Below are 20,897 nucleotides of genomic sequence, written 5' to 3'. Positions count from 1 at the left end.
TACCATCCAGTCTTTTATGAATGGCTTCTTTGAATTCGCAGTGCATTTTGCTTTAAAGAAATGAGTAAAATATATTCTGTGGGTGATACGCAACTTAGTTTTATTCAGAGAAGACTCACTGAAAATAGTGGACATGAGTTACTACTGAAGTCCATAGATTTCATTGGGTCTGTACCCTTTTTATCATTTAGGGGGTTGGGGGAGTGGGAGTTTGCTATGTAAAACAAAAGCAATAGGCTTTTTACATTGCCTAACTTCCTTTCAACATTTGCCAGCAAAGTAGCCTTAACGGGTGAGAAAGACAAGAAATAGTTAAACATTTACTTGCAGCTTGATTCATATTTTGAATGGACGTAGAATCTGGGAGAAAATGACTGTTTCAAGAATCGCCGCTTCCTGTCTGTCAATTCAATTCTGTCTCTGGATAATAATTGTATTCATTTAGCATTTAGAATACTCAAATTTGCAAATGACAACCCAAATGAATATTTCATAACAAAGAGGCATGATCCATTATGGTAGTGTGACTCTAACTAGCAGCGCAGCATGACTGATCTCGCATTTAGAATTTGTGTGAGAGACTGTGGCACACGGCTAATTAAAAGTACAGCTTTTAATCTTAAAAAAAAAAAACAGAAAGAAAAGTAAAGAAATTTAAGACTCAGGTGAAGGGGAAAGTCCTGTTTTTCCTGTTGTGGAAAAGGTGTGCTGGGTTTGTTGTGAGTTCGTTCCGTTTTGTTGTCATAAAACAGAGGCACCTGTAAAAGTCTGGAAAGGGAAAACAGTATTTGGAGTTGCCATCTGGGAGTATGTTTTGTGCTCTCCCAAGAAAATGCATAACCTAGGCCAGCAACAGGGTTAGTGTGCAATTTGGTTTATACAAAAATATGCCCCAAGGCAACAGTGGAGAACCTTTCCTGATCGTGGAAATGAGCAAACAGGAATTTGAGTTGTTTGGGTTAAAACAACCACAGCAACCCACTATGGTAGTTGTGTATCACAACATTGCTTTTGAGGAGTATAAAACAGACATGCAACGCTTCCGGGGCTGCTTTCTTCCTTTCGGCTAATTCAGCCTGTGCAATTTAACATAGCACAAATGTTGAAAAAGTTGTTTTATATTGATATTCTTAGTAGCAATGGGTTTTTTCTTCTTTAAATCATGCTTAGGAGGTTCAGAGCAACTGAGTCATAGAGGATATATGGCTATCAGTAGCTGTGATGGTTAAATGGAGTTTCCATGTATGATTGCAGTTTACCTGACCAATGGGACAAACAGTCAAGGAAGGCAGTTGTCTTCCTGTCCTATTACTGCGTTTCCAGAGGTGCCTTCCTACTTGAGAGTAAGCTTTTGTGGGAGTTGGGTTTCCCCAAACATGCTCAAGACTAGAGCTTTCTGCTTGAAGTATCCGGTTGGAAAGAGAATACTCCCGACGCAGTTGCTACAGTTTCTTCTTCCCTTTCCCTGCACAAAACCAAAGCCCTGCAAATCGTTCAGCACCAACCTTCACCTCTTTAAAAGTTTAGTCTTTTAAGAGGCAAGCGGCCTCCAAATCAAGGCTCTTATTTCTGCCTCCTTCCAAACTTCGAAAACCAACAGCCTTTTGCTCTGTTTGCCTTGGTTTGGAAACGAAAAAAAGATGGGTGCACGCAAGAAGAGAAAGGATTTTAATTTTATTTTTTAAAAGCCCCTTGCAAATGGATTGGATCCGGGCACAGCAGAGTTCTGGAGGTGTGGCGCGGGAGGGAACCTGCTTTAGAAAATAAATCGATCCCCATGTTTTCGCTTGGGAAAGATGCGCGCGTGTGTGTGTGCGCGCCCGCGCGCGCGCGTGGACCGGGCTTGACTCGGCTCCAGCCTGGGTCTGCCTCTGAGCGTGACGTCACTTGGCTTTAGCACACAGCGGCACAAGAGCAGGCGGCTGGGTGAGTGACAGGCCAGCCTACTTTTTAATAGCTTTGTCATGTGACTGGAACAGTAGTAAGACAGGTGCCTTCGGTTCACTCTCAGTAAGGGGCTGCTTGGCTGCGCGCGAGTATATTTGGTCTCTCTCCCTCTCTTGCTCTCTCTCTCGCCCTGGCTGTGGATTGTAGTTTCAAAGCTTTGCTGCCGTCATTCAGGAGCTGGATGGCGTGGGACATGTGTAATCAGGACTCTGTTTGGAGTGACATCGAGGTGAGCTTTTTGGGGGACGGTATCTCTCTCTCCCCCTTTTTTTTTTTTGCGTGCAAATTCACCCAGCTGGAGGGCTTGTTTCCTTGTATTCTGTTCTTCCTTTCCCCTTCCCCCCCCTCCTCCCTTTTTTATTTTTCGCTTGTGTTGCTTTGAATCTTGTCCACCCCTCCCTTGCCGGAAAGTAGCCAGGAGAAAGAACCCTTTTGGAATGGAAGCAAGGCTGCATCTTATCTTTAATCCTGTAAGTTTTTCTTTTCTCTCAACCTTCCCACCCCCCACCCCACCCCGCCGGCTTTCTATTTTAAGATTACGCTCCGGTTCCTTGAGCAAATTAAAAAAAAAGCAACTGGCTCCTGTCATCGGGATCTCCTGCAGTTGGAAACTATTTTTATGTGCCTTTGGCTCCCTTTCCAGTCATATGCAATATTTATGCACAGAGATATTGATATGAATCGATGTCTGAAGTCTTTCCATTGGCATTTAGTGGCATCTGGCTTGGAAAAAAAGCTGTCTCTTTTTCTGTGTGCGTGAGGCAGACGAAACGCTGTCGTTCACCTTTCAAAACTTGCAAAAAGAAAAAAGTAGTTTTATTTTATATGGGGTTATGGGCTGCAGAGCAGAGGTGCTTGTGCGTGGAGCGAGACGGGCTGCGTATCGGTTGCTGTGTTGTGGGAATGTGGCTTTTGTGCTGTGATTTTTGGGAAGAGATGCCCTGTCGCTTCTGCTGGAATGCTTGGGCTAGGAGTCCTCTTCCTTTGGTTCTGTGCCGCTGAGACAACAGGATGGAGCATGAGAATAGAGTTTATGCAGGATCTCGTGCTGCTGCTGCTGCTGCCTCCGCTGCTTGAGTAAAAATAGATGGCAATACATCAAACCTGCAGTTTCTGCCGGCTACAATTCATAAAGGGGAGGGGGGAACGGAGGCAGGGGTGGGGAAGAAAATAAGCAGCCCATTGGGAGTCTCTGGAGTATAGGAACAGAGGCTTGAGGGTGTCTAAATGCTTGCAATCAGGAAAAACCAAACCAAAATAAATATCCGAGTTCGAAATGGTGTAGTGCCTGAAAGTTCCTGCAACTTGGGGAAAACTTTCCCCCTCCCCGGTTATCCCAAAACAGAAGCCTCAAATGATAGCTACTTTTACAGGCCATTCCTTATGCATCTTCATTCAGTCTTTTAATGGGGATTACTTTCAACTAAGTGTGCACAGGATTCCAGCTTTAAATGCTTCCTTTGGCAGGAGAGAAAGCTACTGGTGATTCCCTTCTCCGCAACCCCCCTCCTTTTTTAAAAAAAACCCTGAAGATGTTGTTTTAGTGCATGGGCACATATTATTGGGTACAATCCTTTAATGTTTTCTGCATATACGTATTCTGGGCAGGAAGCAAATATAATAGTATATTCCCATTATTATTATTATTAATTATCATCATCAAAAATCATGTTTAAAATATTTGCATCTGCCGACTTCTGTTTGCATATCGTAATTTTTCATCTCTTGTTTTGACTCAGTATACTGGAAGAGATATGGATAATTCATATGTCCTGTAGCTATTATGAGTCAAAGTGGTAAGCGAGTGACTTGCTGGCTCCAGAAGTCCTGATTTGTTTCTGAGCAGCTGGGAGCATCCAGTGGATTAGAATCATAGATTGCCGTCTTGGTTTTTGTTGCACGGGTCTCGGCTGCCGTGGCTTCGTTTTTTCCATCATGCATTATTCCTAATGCTGCTAGGAGCTTATTTGAGGAACCAATGTCTGTGGAAATGGTGATGATCTATTTTAATCACCAGTGTTCCTGCAGGAATTTCAGGCTGGTAACAAGAAAATATAATTTATGCCAGTGAGCCGTTTATTTGCTTTTGGGTTTGGGTTCTTCTTCTTGTTGTGTTTACTTGTTTAGAGGAAGGGAAGGGGGTCTGTGTGAGTTGTATCGCAGATAAGGTGGCTTCGTAGTTCCATCTTTCAAAGTGGCATGAGCTTTGACCCTATGTGCAGACAGTTTGGTTACTGGCTATAAGCTGTTCCTGCTCCTCTGGGGAATCTCCTTTCCTCTTAAAGCACGACCAGCATCAAGTACGATAGGCAGCTCTTTCCCCCCCTCTTCTTTTGAGGCCCTCCAAATTCACTTCTGATATAAAATACTTGAGATCCCCTTGTTCATAACAAGGAGATTCCCTGCTCCTCCATAAAGGAATGTACATCACAGTAACTGATCAGCGTCCCACAGCGTTTCTCTGTTTAATGTACGACGAGGCTGCAAAGATTGATAAAGAGGATGCACATGGTGTTATGTTTGCTTTAAGCATATCGTCCGTGTTTGGGATCATCTCTCTCTCTCTCTCTCGCCTCCCTCTCCCTCCCTCGACTCTCTTTAACAACCTTGTTAAATACAGATTATTGTTTTCACTAATGCAATTTAAATGGCATACATCCAGCCCCTTCCCCCACCAGCACACACTGGCCATCATTTAGTTTTAAAAATTACCTTCGAAAAGCACACGAGCCTCCAAAAAGGTTAACGGAGAATGATGCTTAATTATGATGATTCATTATCATTGATGCAGTTAAGCTAATTTATTGTTTGCTCTTTAACTAAGCGTTTGGAGGGGTGGGTGAGAATGATCTGGGGGCAAAAGAAAGGCACAATAATTAGCCTTTGTGTTTAGTGACTGCTTTATCCTCTTAAAGCTTATTACAGAACTAAGGGTATAGTTGTGTAATAACTGCCGTAAGCTGTTGGCTGTGTTTTTAAAAAAAGGGGGGGGTGGAGAGACATTGCTTGCAAGGTCCACCTGTTAGAGATGTATAGACAAACGCCAGATATCTGCGACGAGGACAGTCAGATGAGGACAGTTACAGGACTCGGAGTGTTAAACCTGGCATCATTCAAAGGCCAAATATAAATTAATAACAGGAACACTTGCTACTAATGTCTCTCAGGTTAGAAGTGTAGTGCCATATCTAGAAGCATTGATTTTATTATCAGGTCAATATTGGCAAGAGTCAGCGTGCTTCACTTCAGATATTCCATTTGTTTTTAAAAAGTGACACTCCAGTCATTAGAGAGTAATGAAAACTGCGAAGAGAAGACTTCCTTTGTTTTTAAACCCCCTGCCCCAAATAGAACAGCTATTTCTTATATTGCTTCAAAATGGCCACTGCAGGCCTTTTTGAAAAATGTGTACCTATTGAGAGAACCCATCCAGTTTTAACTAGGCGGTGCAGAGGGATGGAGAGAGAATGGGAATCTATTTTTACAAATGAAAAGTAGTAAAGCGATCAGCACGGCGCCTTGGAAGTCTGTGGCATCAGTTTTAAGCCACTGACCTCCACAACACAAACCTGGGGGATGATGCTGAGAATCTACCTTTTCAGGCAAAGACCTAGATTATCCTTTAATGAGATCACAGATTTCATTTGGGCATCAAGAAAAGGTCATTTCTGCATTATAACATTTGCCAACTTTAGGATTGGAAACATAGAGGGTGGGGAAGCCTTTTATTTTTCCCCTAAGGGGAGAAAAACAGTTTTCATTACCACGCTTGCTATGCAGTTTTCTTTGTGTGTTTCCCCCACCTTTTCGTCAAGTTTGCCATATACTACATATGTGTGTGTATAACTCAGGTAGGCCTTGAACTTGTACAGCTTTGTACTCTTTTCAAAGAATAGTAATAAAGAACAGAGACTCTCCTTCCAGCCCTTAAGTTTCCCTTTCTATGCACCTATTGTCGGATTCCCTGCATCGTCCTGCTTGACCAGTGAAAGTGGAATGGTAAATTGTAGCCTTTGCCAGCTTCTCCAAGTCTGTTGACCCTGTTTCTCTATTCCAAAGCATGCCTTGCAATTAGGTTGTCACACGTAAAGGCAGAATATGCAGTGCTGGAGTCGCTCTTTCAGGGACTGCCTGTCAAATGTTTCAGGAAGTTTATTTTTCTGAAGTCCAACTTTAGCAAGAAACCTGCACTTAGCTGTTGAAGTGTGACATGACAGACATTGAATTCCTATGTTTGCTGGGGGAAGGGTGCTTTAAGGTTACTGATACATTCACCTTAATTGACCTCATTCGAGCAAGATTATAAATAAGGGAAACTATACCATCTTTGAGGGTGAATGACAGGCCGTGGCATCTGAAATCCATGTGCATTTTTCGCGGGGTGTTTTGGCTGCTGCATTTGACACAGATAAATCCAGGGAATGGAAGGTGGGAGGCTGGAAATCTTCATTGTTAAACTGACTACATTTTGTCACCTTTTAACAACATAATTGCTAATTCATATGGGTGCCAACACAGGGGAGTTCTGGCTTATGCAGAAAAAATAAAATAAAAGCTGAAGATATACTACGGACACAATGCAGCAAAAGTTAAGCACTTCTGAGTCACAATTAGTTCAGTTGCAAAGTTCAGCACCATGTTTAGTTTTGTGCCATTAAACTCTGTAGGATTTGTGTTTGTGGCTATGTAGTTAAAAACAAATTTTCACAAGGCTGTAGCTTACCCACATTGTAACTGCTGAACAGTTGTGGATACGTTGTAAAAAGACATGTATCTTCAGTTAGCCTGATATCTAAGTTAAAGGATGCTGAGACGTCTACGGAAATATATGCTGCCTAAAGGTATTAGTGGAATGTGCTGTAGTATTAGTACAGGGTTTGCTTCGCAATGATTCTCCATATGTAACAGTTACCTAGCAAAACTTGCCAGAGCCAAATGTCAATCCCCACAAGATCAGAATGGAAGTACGGTAATAAGATTTTTTTAAAAATACAATTGCACGTTCAAACATCTCTGTATAACGGAGCTCTAACAGTTTAGCAATATGTTCTCAGAGGAAGAATGAGTTTCATGGGTAGTGAAATCAATCCATGATCCCGGAGTAGATTTCAGCACAAACTATCAATATGTAAAAACAAAAACAATTGAATCAATAAAATCATACGTATGCCTTACATTGAGACGTCACTGGTTCACCTTGCTCCTTCTTGTCTGTTCAGTTTGGTGGCTGCTCACCAGGTCTCAGATGGAGGTCTTTCCTAGCTCTGTGGACTCAATGTCAGGGAATGTTTGTATGCAGCGCATACACACTACAACCGAGCTATGGGCTAGGTAACATTAAACATCTTTTTCCATACTTCAGCTCAAACACGGGCTTTTGACTCCATGTATAAGTCACTTGCAGAAGTTGTGCTACTGTCATCTCATGATTGCTCCTGCACAGTCCCAGTGACATTTGCAACTGTCACCCACTAAGACTGGAGTGAATATACAGTGACAACTACACTAGCCTCCAGTGGCAATGCTTTCCCTTGTATGGTAAATAATGGCACCATGTTCATTTAACAGAAGATGCGTACATTGCTGGGAGTGTTGTGGGAGCAACCACCAGATCATCATCTGATAGCCAGCACCACTTCAAGTTATGTATGACACAGGCATTGCACGATTGGCTGGCCCAGCTATTGGACAAATGGGATACATGCCACAGGATCTTATCCTGCCTAGGACACCCTGGTGTTCTTATTATCGTTGCCAGGACACATAACTACTCAGTCCTGGCCTGGACTAGCTGGATTACCAAAGCAACAAAAATGATTGCTTGAGATGGTAAGGGTTGTTGAAGAAGCTGTTTGCAATCCATACGTTGTCCCGTACCACATCACAAGAAGCCAGTTCATATTTTTTGGGGGAGCAAAGGCACAAATGCAGTTCACAGCAAATGTACTCATGGATATAAAAAGGTAAAGGGACCCCTGACCATTAGGTCCAGTTGTGACCGACTCTGGGGTTGTGGCGCTCATCTCGCTTTATTGGCTGAGGGAGCTTCCAGGTCATGTGGCCAGCATGACTAAGCCACTTCTGGCGAACCAGAGTAGCGCACGAAAATGCCGTTTACCTTCCCGCCGGAGCAGTACCTATTTATCTACTTGCACTTTGACGTGCTTTCAAACTGCTAGGTTGGCAGGAGCAGGGACCGAGCAACGGGAGCTCACCCCGTCGCGGGGATTTGAACCGCCGGCCTTCTGATCGGCAAGTCCTAGGCTCTGTGGTTTAACCCACAGCGCCACCCGCGTCCCACTCATGGATATATCCATGATCAAAATTTCAGAAAAAGTGGTGCATTTTGGAAAACTTTTTGTGGTTGATTATGTGAATATGAGGTGCACACACAGGCCTCCCTAAATAGCTCCGCATCTGCATTTCAATAATCCTGGATGTAGAATACTCTCTAGACTTAGTGTGAAGACGTAGCTGTATATCCCAGAAGGAAAGAGGCATATCAGTGATGTGCAATGGGTGTGGATCTAGTAGAGGTAGGAGTTCAAATAATGGAGGGGAAAGGTGCCATCCTTGTTTGCATGCTTGCAGATGGGCAAGGCAGAGTTGGGTTGCCATCTCCCATGCCTGGGGGTAGCCTTATTAGTCTCATTGCCACTGCCCTATTCTGGTTCTCAGTCCACAAAAGAGGAAAAGCTTTTACCTACCTCCCAAGACTGTTGTGAAGATATGGCTATGTCTTTCCTATCTCTGGCTGAGGATAAGCTATGAAAAGCCAATTAGTGGTGCTGTCAAGTTTGGCCTGTGAATGGCAAGATGCTAGCCAACAGAAATATGGTCTGAGACTGTGCTCCTAGCTGGAAAGTGAAGCTATAGATTGGGAGACTCCATAAATGGAATGTGACATTTATAGATATTTGGTCATTACTTGGCAGGTACCTGGCTTTTTTGTGTCATGAGAAATATTTCAAAATCTGCTTATTGTGAGGCTGTTGTAGCTTAGCTTATAGTAGTTTACCCAGAGTTTTGTTACGGCTAATAATTCTGGAACCATTTAGCAGGTTGATGTGTGTGGGGCCAACAGAGATGTGTAATGTTGCTGTCTTTCCTGCTGATCTTTGCACCATAGTTTCTGCTGTGGATTCTAGGCCTTCCTTATGTAAGTCCAGAGCTTGCTGGAATGGCATGTCTGTCTCTGGAAATGGCAGCCCCAGATCTCCCCTCCTTTCCTGGTGGATATGTAGTTTTAAAAGGAACAAATGCATGACAGCCAGCTCTTTGCTCTCTTCGTTGGCTTCCTTGTACAGTGGTACCTCGGGTTAAGAACTTAATTTGTTCTGGAGGTCTGTTCTTAACCTGAAGCACCACTTTAGCTAATGGGGCCTCTTGCTGCTGCTGCTGCTGCTGCCGCCGTGCAATTTCTGTTCTCATCCTGAAGCAAAGTTCTTAACCCGAGGTACTATATCTGGGTTAGTGGCGTTTGTAACCTGAAGCATCTGTAACCTGAAGCGTCTGTAACCTGAGGTACCACTGTATAGGGGTGGGGAACCCCAGAGTTCATCTGCTTGCATGTTTACTCCTAGGTAAGTCCAACTGAATTCCATGGGGCTTACGTCTGAGCCAACATCCGGAGCATGGCCCTGTCAGCGTGCAATATTATACCTTAAAACTAAACTAGACTTTAGCAAGGGAGAGAGGCACAGGTTTACTGTCTTCGGTTGTTGCCGTGCATCTTCTAATAATGCTTCATTCTGGCTTAACTGAGAGATCAGAAATCGCGGCCTCCCCTCTTTGCTTTTTAAACGACTTCTGCACTTTGGGGGCTGTGAATAAAAAGACAGTGGCTGTTCCCAGCACAGGAGGGTGGTTTAGAAGGCAAAGGTCAGCCTTTCTCCAACAAGCTGGCCGGCGCACACACACAAACACGCTCTGTTGCTCACCTGTGCCAAGTTCCTTTGATACAAGTCAGCATTTTCTTCCCCAAAATGAAGTTAACTCCAGTGACCTGCTGGGTGGTATAAGTGAGTTAACGGAGCTATAATTCTTCTCACGTGCTGTTGTTCTTCACAGTTTCCTCTAATTAATGAAAGCATTTCTGTATCTTCCCTTCCCCTCTTTTCAGTGTGCTGCTCTGGTTGGTGAAGACCAGCCTCTTTGCCCAGATCTTCCAGAACTCGACCTCTCTGAATTAGATGTGAATGACTTGGATGCCGACAGCTTTCTGGGAGGACTCAAGTGGTACAGTGACCAATCGGAAATCATTTCCAATCAGTATGCCAATGAATCATCAAACATCTTTGAGGTAAGGAAATTCTGTTCCACGTAAGCATCTTTTTTAATGACACGGATGACGGTCTTTATCTGCTCTGATTTCTAATGTTTTCAAGCTGCAGTGCTTGCAGCTATTTTTCCGATTCCTTGGATATGGCTTCGGATTAGTGGGCGCTAATCCTGTAAAGAAATGGCAAAAATATCAAGATATCTAGGGGCCAGTATCAGTATTTCAGAGGGACGCAGGTGGCGCTGTGGGTTAAAGCCTCAGCGCCTAGGACTTGCCGATCAAAAGGTCGGCGGTTCGAATCCCTGCGGCGGGGTGCGCTCCCGCTGCTCGGTCCCAGCGCCTGCCAACCTAGCAGTTCGAAAGCACCTCCGGGTGCAAGTAGATAAATAGGGACCGCTTACCAGCGGGAAGGTAAACGGCGTTTCTGTGTGCGGCTCTGGCTCGCCAGAGCAGCGATGTCACGCTGGCCACGTGACCTGGAAGTATCTCCGGACAGCGCTGGCCCCTGGCCTCTTAACTGAGATGGGCGCACAACCCCAGAGTCTGGCAAGACTGGCCCGTACGGGCAGGGGTACCTTTACCTTTACCTTTACTATCAGTATTTCAAATGCCCAAACCAAGGGTCTCAGGGATGACAGTTTGGATTTCTAAAATTCTGGATCACTGGATTGAAGCCGGGAAATAACTCGGGGGTGAAATTTTGTGGCTTAAGGGTGGAGCCAGAACAGAATCTGGTACATTTTGGCAAGAGGCTGACAAAGTCAGTTGTCAGGGTAGGACAAAAGGGGGAGTTTTCTGACCCTGCTAGTGATAGTATATTGGTTTTGTTTATCAGACTGGTAAAGCACTGGTTGGATGGCAACTCTAGGGTGAAATGCAGTTCAGGAGTGCTTGAGCTGCAAAGTTTGTTTACAAGGTGGTTCAGTAGGCCTGGGGGTAGCACTGTCTAGATCCTGTCTGCCCCCGCCCCATGAAGTTAACCTGAGCATGAAATTGCAGCACATTCAGCAACACAGTATACAACACTCCTGCCAGCCATTCCCTAACAGCATCCATGTTGACAGCACTGACTCCTACAAATCGTGGAGTGCTGTATTGGCAAAGAAGGACCAAACACAAGTGTGTGGCAAGAGGGCACCCTCTCGTGTTGTCACCCTGCCCCACAGATGCAGTAGGCCTGCTGTGGTGACTTCAAGCACTCGAACATCTGTGGTGAAGGCGGGAAGAGTACAGAAGTCAATATGCCCTGTGGATCTACACACATTGCCAATCTACACACTTTTGACTGGCCAATACCCAGATGCAGGACCTAGAAAATTTGTAGTGTTATTGTTAGGAGGCTAGCCAAGGGAACACATGGGCCACTCCCCCCATGATTACCCTCCCTTCCTGTTTTTTTATTCTTCCACTGGCAGAGTTGTGCCAGCAGCAGAGCTATGCCAGCATACAATAATATGAGTAGGAGACCTGGACCTACGTAAATCCAAAAGCAAACCAGAGGTAGAGTTGGAGCTGTTAATTTTGAAAGTTCACCACCACCCCCTTTTTTCCACATTCTGGTGCAACTAGTCATGTGGAAATTCCCCACACCTTCTTTATAAAACCAGCACAGAAGTAGCATGTTCTATATCATCTGGCAGTGAGACATGAAATAGACAAATTTTATTTATTTGTTTGAAACACTTTCTGTCCTGCTCTTTGGCCAAAAAGGCTCCCAGAGCAGCTTCCATGCAATTAATAAAAACAAGACAGCCCCTGCCTGCAAGCTTTTCATTTGTATCTTTGTCTTTTAGACTGTAAAAGACACACAGGGGGGAAGAAGAAAACTGGAAAACTCAGACAGCAGTTCTGAGTTACATAATAGTTCTTATGACCAGCTAGAATGGAAACAGTTTAGGGAGGGGAAGATCCATATGGAAGTAGCCTTCCGGGAGATGCAATGGAGTGCTCCTGCTTCTCATCTTTCCCCCTGCCGCTGACTGATGGAAGGGCTTCAGCCAGGTGAGAAGCCAGATGGAGAAGGTCTTTCAGCAGAGCTAATGGAGTCATCGTTCTTCCACCTGCATACCTCTACAACTAAACACAGAAAAGCAAGCCTGATATGAACCAATGGAGTTGAGACACTCTTTTTTGGGGGGAGTGGGGTGGGGTGGAAAGAATTATTATCCCAGGTCAAAGTACTCCAATTTCATCCCATGTCATGATACTGTTGGCGGATTGCTCATCCAGCGGCATGGTGGTCTCTTTCTGAGCTGGTGGGCATTGTTGTGGGGGTATGTTGTGGACCTTTCATTTTCCTGACGGATTTCAGCCATCCTTTGATCTAATAAGGAAGAGGGGTGGACTTTAGTCCCTTTGCCAAATCCCTGGTTGGAGTTACAGGGCTTCCAAAAACCTCTATGACTTGTCAGAATGGCTTCCCAGAGGTTGGCTAAATGGGCACCTGAGGGCTTTGGGGGAATTTTGTCAAAGCCTTGCTTGCTCTCTGGAATGCAGAAATAGCTTATTTGGTTGACATGATGTTTTCTAGGGACTCTTTGATGCTGACTAGGGCATCAGTGGAGAAAGACTTGGGTTAATGCAATAGGACAGGTTGTAGAACATGCTTTGGAGTCACCTTTGTCACCCTACCTGCAACATGGTATGTGTTTTCCCAACATTATTGTGTAGGTACAGTGCTGGCCAGTGAAGGCTTTCTGGGTGGTGATGGGACGTCTATATTCTGGCAACCAAGGTGTGCCTTTGCAAAGTGCTTTGCAGATTGTTTGCATTTTGGCTTTACTCTACATTAATTGCAGATGGGGTTCTGGATGTTCTTGCACTGGTCACATTTATGTGTAAAACTTCCCATTTCTGCAGTCTGAGGATGTGGACAGGTTACCTGGTGCGTGTTTGCCTCTCCTGGCTGTGGGTGCTGGCAAGTGGAGGTTGTTTGTGCCTCCTTGAAGAAAGGCGAATTCCTTGTGGCTTTGGGAGTGGTTGTGGCAGGCCCCCCTCAGATTCCACTGATAACCTTTGCCCAGTCTCTGAAGTGTTGTCTTTTGGCAAAATGCTCCAGTGTGTGGCAGCCCAGCTTCAAGCCTTCATTGCTAGCTATGATAATCTAGGATCCCGTATCAGTCTGGTTTACAATCTGTTTGCAACAGATGTTTGCACAATGACTTGCACTGCACTTGGTGGATGACCTGCACTGTAAGATGATCATGGAATACATCATGGTCCCCTCTATGGCATTCAGTACCGTGAACTATGGTATCCTTCTGATCTACCTTGCTGACTTGCAGCTAGGGAGTCTGTCTGTCTGTCTCTTTTCTGGTCCCACTTTTCTGGCCCCCGTCAGGTAGAATGTTCTGTCGCAAGAGACTAGGGCCCTGCAGGATCTGACATCTTTCCGCAGGGCCTGCAAGATGGAGCTGTTCCACCAGGCCTTTGGTCCGGGCCCAGTCTGACCCCCTTCCTTCTTCTTTCCTCTTTCTATGGGACCCTGTATGTAAGTGGCCTCTTGGCTTCTTCTCGCAGCCTTTCTCAACCTGTGGGTCAACAGATGTTGTTGAACTACAACTCCCATCACCCCTAGCTAGCAAGGCCAGAGCTCAGGGATGATGGGAGTTGTAGTCCAACAACTTCTGGGGACCCACAGGTTGAAAACCACTGTATCGGCTCACATGGGACCAGCATGGGTGGCTGGGCCTGGTGAACATTTAATATTCCTTACCCCTACAGTTGTAATTCATGGGTTCCCACCTAATGTTATTTTGATTTTAAATGTGATTTTGAACTGTATCTTAACCAATCATTTAATTTTGTTTTTTTAATGTATTATATATTTGGTGTTAGCTGCCCTGAGCCTGGTCTTGGCCGGGGAGGGTGAGGTATAAATTCCTCCTCCTCCTCCTCCTCCTCCTCCTCCTCCTCCTCCTCCTCCTCCTCCTCCTCCTCCTCTTCTTCTTCTTCTTCTTCTTCTTCTTCTTCCTATTATTATGGAGCATAGGTCTTGGAATGTGGTACTCAAACTGTTGCTCAACCCTGTGGTCATTGCTGTAAGGCTTCACCTTGCATCTTTTGCTATTTAACAGCCATACAGAACCAGCAGGTGAGATAATCTGTGGCTTTTTGGTATCGTTGATGGCACCTAGTTCTATTTCTGCTTTTCATCAAGTAGGGGTAGGGGTAGGCAGGTAGGGGGTTGCAAATGAGTGTTTGGAATTAGAAGCGGTTTGTTGGATGTGGTGAAGAGGTATTGGTGGTTAGGATGCCAGGTGGTCTAGGAACAAGCATACAGCCTTTCCTAGGTGGGGTTGCATTCTATCAACCTCAGCTAGCATGGGCAATGGCCAGGGATAATGGGACTTGTAGGCCAGGAACTTCGAGAGGGCAATAGATTCCCCACTCCTGTTCTAAAGGAAATATTTATTTGTCCCTCTTACTTAGGTAGGGCTGGGTGAAGAACCCCCACCCCACAAACTTTGCAACCTTTTTTATGGGCTGTGATGCTGGTTCCCTTTGGTTAGTTTTGTTGTTGTTGGGGGAGGCTGTGGACATGGGGATGTTTGCCCATTGTGATGGGTGGGAAAGGGAGGTGTATCTAAAGTTTCCCTGTATCATGTGGACAACCCTTATTTTTCTACTGCTGTTCCGGGATCCACAGGAATAGCGGCAGCTTGCTTTAGCTCCCTTGGTCCTTTAGAAGCACAACTCAGCTACCTTTTGGGAAGCACATTTTCTTCCCCATCCCCAAATTTGTGATACTTTGGCTGTGTATGAGAGAGAGAGAGAGAGAGAGAGAGAGAGAGAGAGAGAGAGAGATGGGAATGTAAGAAAGTGAAGAGTTTCTGGGAAGAGATATATAATGAATTGAAGAAGATGCTAAAATATACTTTTGTAAAGAAACCAGAAGCTTTTCTTTTAGGGATTACAGGAAAAGAAATAAGAAGAAAGGATTATAAACTTTTTCAGTATGCAGTTACAGCAGCAAGAATTTTATTGGCCCAGAAATGGAAACAAGAGGAAATACCGAAGATACAAGAATGGAGAATGAAACTGACAGACTATGCGGAATTGGACAAATTCACTGGGAAAATTAGATATGTGAGAAACCAAAAATTTACTAAAGACTGGGAAAAGTTTGTAGAGTATCTGAAAAATGTGTGTGATGTGCAAACAATGCTAGCGGGGTTTCAAGAAGCACTGTAAAAGTTAAGATGTATTGTCAAAAAGAAATAGAAGAGGGAGGGAAGACAAATGGCAATATAATGAAGGGAATGTGTACTGAAGAATAAGTATGGATGATTACCAGAGCAGTTGAAGGAAGTCCAAAAGATTTAATTTGTTAAAAATTTGGATACAATTGTATAATTTTTTTGGAAAATCAATAAAAAAAATTATTCGGGGGAGAGAGAGAGAGAGAGAGAGAGAGAGAAGGGGCAGGGAGAGAATGGCAGCTCAACAAGGTGTTCAAGGGAAGGGATGTGTCTGTTTCTGTATTTCCTATTCTGGTTGCCTTCCTGATCAGTTGATTCCTTTACTTCCTTACCCAGGAGGCAAGAGGTTGATGCTGCAGCCTCAGCAATTTTGGGCATATGCTACCTCCAACTTGTTCCTTCAGTAAATATTAGGGGGCTGGCAAGCAAATTCCCTTTCGACTGGAGTGAAATCTCTATGTGCCTTGCTTGTGCCACATTATCATCAATATGTGGCAAAGCTGTTTTGAAGCCCTTATTTATTCCAAATAATTTATATCCTGCTCTAACTCCCTCAGGAGTCCAGAGCAGTGTACACTAAACACAGTAAAACTATATAAAAAACAGTAGCACAGCAATAAAACGAAGAGCAGCCAAATCTCCAGATGGACTCAAACTAATTTTTAAAAATGGGGGGGGGGGGATGTAGTTGACCTAAGCACAAGCACTGAAAGAGCTAGATGAATATCCACTGGAGGTGGAGTGGGCGCTACTCGAATGTCCCTCTTGGACATCGTCACCTTATAAATACCTGAAGCCCTTTCAGTGGTTTCCAGACTTCCTAAATTCAGGATGTTATGCTGTGAGTGTGTGTCCAGGACTTGAAGCAGGAAGTCTTTGATCTGATGCTGAGGCTTAGCCTAGTAAGCTGAACTGGGACTATATTTTGCTCATCCCTCAGAGCCCTCATTAAACGCTGAGGGAGTTACTGATTTCTGTCAGGGTTGTGATGAAAATTTGGATCCTTTAGGTGGATCAAAGCAGAAGTGAATCTAGAAGTGGCTCCTCTGTGCAAACCTCTGGATTCTGTTGGATCAAAGGTAAAGGTAAAGGACCCCTGGACGTTTAAGTCCAGTCAAAGGCAACTATGGGGTTGTGGCGCTCATCTTGCTTTCAGGCCGAGGGAGCCGGCGTTTGTCCACAGACAGCTTTCCGGGTCATGTGGCCAGCAGGACTAAGCTGCATCTGACACAACGGAACACTGTGACGGAAACCAGAGACCACGGAAACACCATTTACCTTCCCACTGCAACTGTACCTATTTATCTACTTGCACTGGCGTGCTTTCGAACTGCTAGGTTGGCAGAAGCTGGGACAGAGCAACAGGGACCTCACTCCGTCGCGGGGATTCAAACTGCCGACCTTTCGATTGGCAACCCCAAGAGGCTCAGTGCTTTAGGCCACAGTGATAACCCTATTGCCTCCACAGAACCAATCTATGCAGGCAGGTGAATCAATTTGTAATACTCACATCATTTTTGATTGCAGAACAGGGATCACTTGTTTGAGGTTTTGGGACTTGTGTATCCCCGCCCCCATTGCAATCCAACACCACCCTGCATAGGTTGATATGGGGAGGGGCAAAGTTTTATTTTTTTAAAGCAACCCAGCACTGCTGCCCTGATCAAATTTGCATGCTGCATCAAAGTTAAAAGTGCAACAAAAACCTTTGGGAGGTGCAGTCATAGATGGCTTGCATTGTAATGCACTTTGGCACCTTGGATAAGCAGACTGGTCCCTCTTGGTTCCCATCCGTTCTCCCAAAGCATCAGCTCTCCAAAGGCAAACAGCATGCCTTTGGGACCGCCCCCCTCCCACAGCCCCTGCTTCCCTTCTCCTCCTTGCCAGTCAGCTATAAAGCTCCCACTTTGCGTCTTTCTCCATGCCAAGCTCTCCCTCTCAAGCACCTCCTTGGGATGGGAGCTCTGTCCAGAAGCTCATTGCTGCTGGTAGAGTGCAATTGGATTTACTTCCCGGTAAGTGTGATTACAGTTTCAGACTTAATCTTCTAACGATTAAGAGTCTGGCCAAAGAACTTTTTTTTCCTTAGTGTTGAGCAGGGGAAAGGTTCAGCTGTTCCCAAAAGGAACTGGGTGTGTATGCTAAATCGAGCAGCCAAAATGAAGTGATGTGTGTCTTCCTGAGCACCAGGTTTACCCCCTAGCACCTTGTGACGTACACTGTCACTGTTTTGCCAGCTTTTCTTTTAAATTAAGGTACAATTAAGCCTTGTCATTTCATTAGAGAAATTTATAGAGATGGATGTATGCAGTAGCTATGCAAGCTACTACTGTTCGTGTCTTTGAACAGAGATGCATATTCTGTATTCTCACACTTGGCAGATTTAGATTGTGGGAGTGGGGGAATCAAATGCTTCAAAGCTCCTACATTTTTTTAAGAAAATACTTCTGCATATTTGAAAGAGGGATTTACCTTGACGTGCTTCTAAACGGGGGGAATCCTATATTTTAAAAATTAGGTCCGATTTTAAATTTACATAAATACCATGTAAACATTATCTGTCTCAGACTTAATGCCATCAGAATTACCAATACACCTGTTCTATACTGATTTGAATACAAGACAAACAGTGCCCAGTTTTGTTTAAAAGTCATATTGGCTGCATTGTAATTGTTCCTAGCTAGTAGTTTTGTGCCATTGCATGTTGCCATTGTACTTGAGATCATACAAAACTGAACTGGCATCTCTGAGTTCTACGAAATGGGTTCTTGTAATACTGATGGGAGCTGTCACTGTTTTGCCCAAACCTTGATTTCAGTGTTAGAAACTCAGATATACAAGCTAAGTGCTAAATGGCTCCTTAAACCAGGGTTACAGTTGCCAAAACGGACTGCCTGGTTGCCAATTTGAGGCCTGGTGGCTTGAAAGTTGTATTTTTCAAGACAACTTTTTGGTTCCTGAAATTCATTCTGATCAAATAAAATATAACATTATATGAAATACTGATAAATGCAGGTCATACAAAATCTAGCCATGTAATTGCACAATGCCAAACAACATTCTAAGTTGGCCTCTGACATTGTAGGAAGCCGAGTCTTGTTATTTATTAATGATCTATTTATTTTATTTATTTAACAAATTTATGTACTACTTGGTGGTAGGGAAAACCTCAAAGCAGTTTACAAGGAAGATAAAACCACAAAATAATCACTAAATGTTTTACAACCATAATTTAAAATGTACAAGAGGTTAGAACGGTAATAGAATAGACTAAAACAAATTAAAATTCCTACAGACTCTCTGGGTAAGCTTGTCTAAATAAGAATGTCTTCAGCAGGCACCGAAAAGAGTACAGTGAAGGCACCTGCCTGATACCAATTTTAACATTTAACGTAATATTGATGTTCATGATAATACACACCGCCTACAGTCTGAAGTGCTTGACTTGCAGCAACTGATACATTGTGCAAGTCTGCTGATCCTACAGTTTGGTTCCAAGAGTGGAATTTACCTGTTAAAATGTGGAGAGGTCACATTTTTTTCTGCACAATGTGTGGGTTTGTTGAGCTGTAGCTGTTTCTGTCCAGTGTGGATTGCGAAATATTGCTTGAAGCACTGGTAGATGCTTTGCATCCTATTTGAGGCAAAACAAGCACACATTCTTCTTTGCCCTTGTGCAGGTAACTTCAGAGCCAACAGTTTACGTGTTCCTGCCTCACCTCTGAATTTGTGACCAGACAGGGTTACAGTTACAGATAGGTAGCCGTGTTGGTCTGCCATAGTCAAAACAAAAAAAAATTCCTTCCAGTAGCACCTTAAAGACCAACTAAGTTAGTTTTTGGTATGAGCTTTCGTGTGCATGCACACTTCTTCAGATACACTTCAGGTATCTGAAGAAGTGTGCATGCACACAAAAGCTCATACCAAGAACTAACTCAGTTGGTCTTTAAGGTGCTACTGGAAGGAATTTTTTTTGTTCAGACAGGGTTAGTTTGATCTGACATGGATATTGGAGAAACAGAATGATATTCCTCTAGATTCTGGCCCCTTGCTCTAAGGTTTCTCAAGCTTTGATACTTAGATAACTTTTGCACGAAAACACCATTTACCTTCCCACCACAGCAGTGACTGTTTATCTACTTGCAATGGCGTGCTTTCGAACTGCTAGGTTGGCAGAAGCTGGGACAGAGCAACAGGAGCTCACCCCATCACAGGGATTCGAACCGCCAACCTTTTGATCGGCAAGTCCAAGAGGCTCAGTGGTCTAGACCACAGCGCCACCTGCTCCCCTGTATACAACCAAATGCTGGATTATTCCTCCACGCTGCTTTCAAGAGAGATTTTGCCACAAGGTTTCACCCTTTTTAAATTTCGTGTTCTTTTCCTGCATATTGATTAAATACCTCAGGTTTTATAGTTGAACCAGAGGTGGCCCAAGACACCTTGCTGCTTAAGGCCCCTGTCCCCCAGACCTTTGGGAATCTGGGTATTCTGCGATGGTAATTGTGCGTATGGAATGAGGGAGGGGACCTGCAGCAATAAATGATGACTAGTCTCTTATGTACCACAATTTATAACTGGCAATATCTGTCTGATCAGAGCTAAATTGTGTATTGTGTCTCAGCCCCGCCCCCTCATCTATTTTCATGGCAAAACAATATACAGTGGTACCTCAGGTTAAGTACTTAATTCGTTCCGGAGGTCTGTACTTAACCTGAAACTGTTCTTAACCTGAAGCACCACTTTAGCTAATGGGGCCTCCTGCCGCTGCCACACTGCCAGAGCACGATTTCTGAAGCAAAGTTCTTAACCTGAAGCACTATTTCTGGGTTAGCAGAGTCTGTAACCTGAAGCGTATGTAACCTGAAGCGTATGTAACCCGAGGTACCACTGTACCACTTAGAGTAAAGAGCACAGAAAAAGAGCATTTTCTTTGCCACTATAGCAGGCAAACTCCGGCTCACCAGATGTTGTGAGACTACAATTCCCATCACCCCTGACCACTGGTCCTGTTAGCTAGGGATGATGGGAATTGTAGTTCCAAAACATCTGGAGGGCCGGAGTTTGCCTATACCTGCACTATAGCCTGCCCCTGCATGCAGATTACATGACCCTCAGTTGGACTTAATTTAATAGAGTTGCCTTTTTACTTCTGCAATAAGGCAGTGTTTGCTGATTTATACCTTTTGTCTATGGAGAAACATCCAGTCACATGAGCTTCCACCTGCAGTCTGAAGTCGTGCAGTCTAGATGCAGGTTTCCCATCTCGATGAGAGCTAGGCCAAAGTATTTGAGCGACTTACCTGTGTATATATATAAGGGACGTGGGTGGCGCTGTGGGTTAAACCACAGAGCCTAGGACTTGCCGATCAGAAGGTCAGCGGTTCAAATCCCTGCGACGGGGTGAGCTCCCGTTGCTCAGTCCCTGCTCCTGCCCACCTAGCAGTTCAAAAGCACATCAAAGTGCA

The 20,897-nt window shown here is 44.3% G+C and overlaps 1 protein-coding gene across 8 annotated transcripts in view; it reads left to right on the top strand.

The window, feature by feature from the left end:
• PPARGC1A (PPARG coactivator 1 alpha) overlaps positions 1-20,897 on the top strand; it is a 658,152-nt gene that overhangs the window by 538,860 nt on the left and 98,395 nt on the right. For 3 of the 8 annotated variants that reach the window (XR_014567979.1, XM_083754902.1, XM_083754899.1), the window contains one exon: positions 10,070-10,249. Coding sequence is in view for 4 of the 8 variants with exons in the window: in XM_083754902.1 (XP_083611028.1) it covers positions 10,070-10,249 (180 nt within the window). In the remaining 4 variants the exon portion in view is untranslated. Of the gene's footprint in view, positions 1-1,952; positions 2,418-10,069; positions 10,250-20,897 lie in introns of those variants that run through there. The other 5 variants (XR_014567981.1, XM_083754901.1, XR_014567980.1 and 2 more) reach the window with 4 other exon arrangements.

This window comes from Podarcis gaigeae (genome assembly GCF_964106915.1).
Source record: "Podarcis gaigeae genome assembly, chromosome: 9".
Taxonomy (NCBI): Eukaryota; Metazoa; Chordata; class Lepidosauria; order Squamata; family Lacertidae; genus Podarcis; species Podarcis gaigeae.
Note: the sequence above shows the minus strand (reverse complement) of the source record. Positions and strands in the feature narration are given on the sequence as shown.